General features: G+C 61.1%; 1 protein-coding gene across 1 annotated transcript in view; it reads right to left on the minus strand.

Annotated features, from left to right (window-relative positions):
- Positions 1–1,997: 1,997 nt before the first annotated feature.
- CUNH4orf50 (chromosome unknown C4orf50 homolog) overlaps positions 1,998–3,395 on the minus strand; it is a 55,324-nt gene continuing 53,926 nt past the window's right edge. The window contains exon 10 of the mRNA XM_030885426.1: positions 1,998–2,173. Within this exon, the coding sequence (XP_030741286.1) occupies positions 1,998–2,173 (176 nt within the window). The remainder of the gene's footprint in view (positions 2,174–3,395) is intronic.

Raw genomic sequence — 3,395 nt, forward strand, 5'->3', positions numbered from 1 at the left:
AGCCTTCATTCCTCAGTCTCTTTAGTGAGTGTCCCCTCTCTACAGCCCCCCTCCCTGCAGGCCCCTCCCATAGTCCCCCTTTCCACAGCCCTCCTCCCTACTGAAGAGCTCTGGGGACACAGGCCAGCCAGGCAGACAGGAGATGGCCCTGCCAGTGGTCTGAGACAGAATCCTGCCCACAGAAGGCAGGGAGGAGGCTCTGTGTAGCATGGTTGGCCTAGGCTCCCCTGAGACAGGGACCAGCCAGGAGAGGAGGCAGAGTGAGAGGAGGAAGAAAGGCCGGGTGACACATGGCACTGTTGAGTTTGGAGGAGCTGGGAGATGAGGCTCAGCGGGAAAGTGTCCACGGAGAGCACAGCCCTGGATTCAGCAGACCCGCGTTGTGCAGATGCAGCAGGGCCGGGCGCTCAGGTTCCCAGGGGCAGAGCCTGCTTAGCATCCCCTGGATCCAGGTCAGACCAGGGCACGGAAACATAGCCTCAGGCTTAGCCGTCCACGGCAGCCTGGGGGAGTCGAGGGGAGGGGTCGGCTTTCAGGACAGCTCCTGGCAAAGCAAACGGGGTTCAGCAAGGCAGCATTGTTATGAAGGCTGAGGTGGGCCCAGGAACAGGGTTCTTCCAATAGACCCGCCAGGCGCTTCAAGTTGGCTCTGGCTGGCAGGGCCAGTGCCACTGGGCAGAGCAGAGCTGCACCCCACCCCCACGCGGGTCTCCGTGGCCGACTCTCCCTGAGCAGATGGCCGGGCCTTGCACCCAAGGAGCCTGCGGGTGGTTTGACCCACTGACCTTTTGTCTGCGAGTGTGCATTCTCTGAATGTGTGCACCATCTGTGGGTGTGCATGGTGTCTGAGTGTAACACTGTATGGGCATATTGTCTGGTGTGCGCATTGTCAGTGGGTAACACTGTGTGTGCATTCTCTGAATGTGTGCATTGTCTGTGTGTCCTGAGTGTGGGAGGGAGATGCCTACAGCAAAAGGGGCCCATGGAGACACCCCCACAGGGGCTTGTTGGTGGAAGACCAGCTGCTGGGCCTTCTCAGGTGGAGAGGTGACATCAGCCAAGTGTGCAGCCACTCACCTTCCCTCTGTGCTTATTGTGGGCTCTCGTCTCCAGAGGACAAGGGGCCCTGCTGAGCACAGGGGGACGTGAGTGGGCGTCTGCATCCACCTGCGCTCAGGGGGGACCACATGCACAGGGTCACCAGGGGCACTGGGCACGGCTGGAGCAGAAGAGGTGCTGGAGCCGGAGGGAGGTGCTGGCAGGACCCCAGGGGTCAGTCTCCTGCAGAGGGCAGGCCCCAGGCAGGAGGGCCATCTACATGGCCACCCAGCGTTCCCCTGTTGATGCAGATGCCTCACAGGGAGTGGAGCTGTCCCACGCAGACAGCCCCTATTGGCTTGGAGCCTGCCCAGCCATTCCCTTGAGGCTGAGTTCCTTGCCCCCAGGCAGGGAGAGCTGGCACTCTGACACCCCCACCCCACAGCACAGAGATTGTTCTGCTCCGGGGAACTCTGGTGAGATAGGGGTGGGTACTGGCAATTGTATGTGAACAAATGGACGGATCAGAAAGCACAAACTGGTTTTAATGGTTGAAAATGTAAAAGACATTCTTAAATCAGACATTGTGTTTAGTATGTAGGAGGGCCTGGGAGGGGCCCCAGCTGGTGGTGATGGCCCCTCCCTCAGCACTGATGGCCTGTGGGGCTGGCACCTGCCCTAAGGCTGTTGGGTAGCAGCATCCCTGGCCCCTGACACCAGCTCCCTGACCCCCCACTCCAGCTGTGACACCCACAATGCCCGCAGACCCTGCCAACTTCTGCTCCAAATTGCCCAGTGGGGAGTCCCGAGGGAAGCTCCTCTAGGAGGTTCAGAGCCCACACAACCCCCAAACTGAAGGCACCCACCATGGGCTGAACCCAGCCACCTAACAACTGCCCCCTGCCCCCCACCAGCCTTCCCATCCCAGGTTCGATTTCACGGAGTCAGGAGTCGTCTATCTAAACGTGCATGTCCAGGGCTGACGGCAGGGCCCGGGGGTGGCCGTTGATGCTCCGCCGGAGCTCTTGGTGCAAAGCCAGGATCCGAGCCAGGCTCAGGAGCTCGCAGGTGGTGGAGCAGCTGTCAGCTTGGCAGTCACCTGGGTCCTCAGCACCCTCAGGGTCCCATGTCTGTCCTGGAGGCAGAGGGAGCTGGGGAGAGAGAATGGACTGACATGTCTCTGCCACAGGTAGCCCAGGTCCTACTTGTTCACACAGCTACCCACCACCCCCGGGGAGGGGCAGGCGCCAAGGCAGTGCAGGCTCGCTGAGCAGGCTGTGGTGTCCTGGTCGCGCGGAGGTTGTGCGGGTTGGCCCTGAGCCTGCATCACCCAGCGGGCACAGCTGGCAGTGTCTCTATGGAGGAGCCTCGCTTTCCTGCTCCACCCGGGAAGGAAGCCACGGCCGCAGAGCCCACCTTCCCACAGCACAACGCAGCGTCCTCCCAGCAAGCCTGCCACCCACCAGCTCCAGGGCCACCTCACAACTGACCCGGACCACGTGGTGACGACAGCGCCAGGCACTCAGGACCCTCGCGGTGGCAGCTTGCCTGCCGGGTTGCTGGGTGGTGACGCCGAGAGATGTGCTATAGACATGTGGGCCCCCGCAGGGCTGCTGGTGAACATGGTTCCGCCAGGAGTCGGCTTAGGATCCACGGGGAAGAATGGCCTGTTGATCCGCTTCCAGGTAAAGCCACCGCCCTCTGGATGGCAGCAGGATGCACAGGTGCGCAGTGGCTGTAGCCATGGACTTGAGAGACTGGCCCAGGGCCAGACAGCGCTCCTCTCTGTCACCCAGGAGGAGGCCGTGAGTCGGGGCGGGATGGACGGTCACTAACAAACCAGGGCATGCCGCTCAGAAGTGACTGGCTCAGGGCTCAAACCCAAGACCATGGCATTTCACGACGTCCTTTCTCTCCTTCCCCAGCCAGTTCTCTGTGACCAGCTGCTGCCACTATTGCACACGAGTGAGAGTCCTCAACAACCGCCATCAGCCAGCATGAGCCACGCGTGGGCCCTCCTGGACCAGCACCAGCCACGACAAGGCCCGCGAAAGCATCAGTCAGAATTACCCCCTGTGGGCCCTTCACGACCAGCACGGCCACTATCACATGCCTGTGAGAGCCTCACAAGCAGCACCTGTCAATAGTGTACCCGTCAGCCCTTCACCTCAGCTGTTACTATACTCCTGTGCACCCTCTGTGGCCAGCACCAGCCAGTATCACACCCGTGTGAGCCCTTCATGAGAAACATCAGTCAGGAGTATGCACCTGTGGGCCCTTCATGGCCAGCACCAGCCAGTATCACACCCGTGTGAACCCTTCATGAGAAACATTAGTCAGGAGTATGCACCTGTGGG

The sequence above is a fragment of the Echinops telfairi genome, unplaced genomic scaffold (assembly GCF_000313985.2).
Source record: "Echinops telfairi isolate 266 unplaced genomic scaffold, ASM31398v2 ScPeMD7_28;HRSCAF=97, whole genome shotgun sequence".
NCBI classification, from domain to species: Eukaryota; Metazoa; Chordata; class Mammalia; order Afrosoricida; family Tenrecidae; genus Echinops; species Echinops telfairi.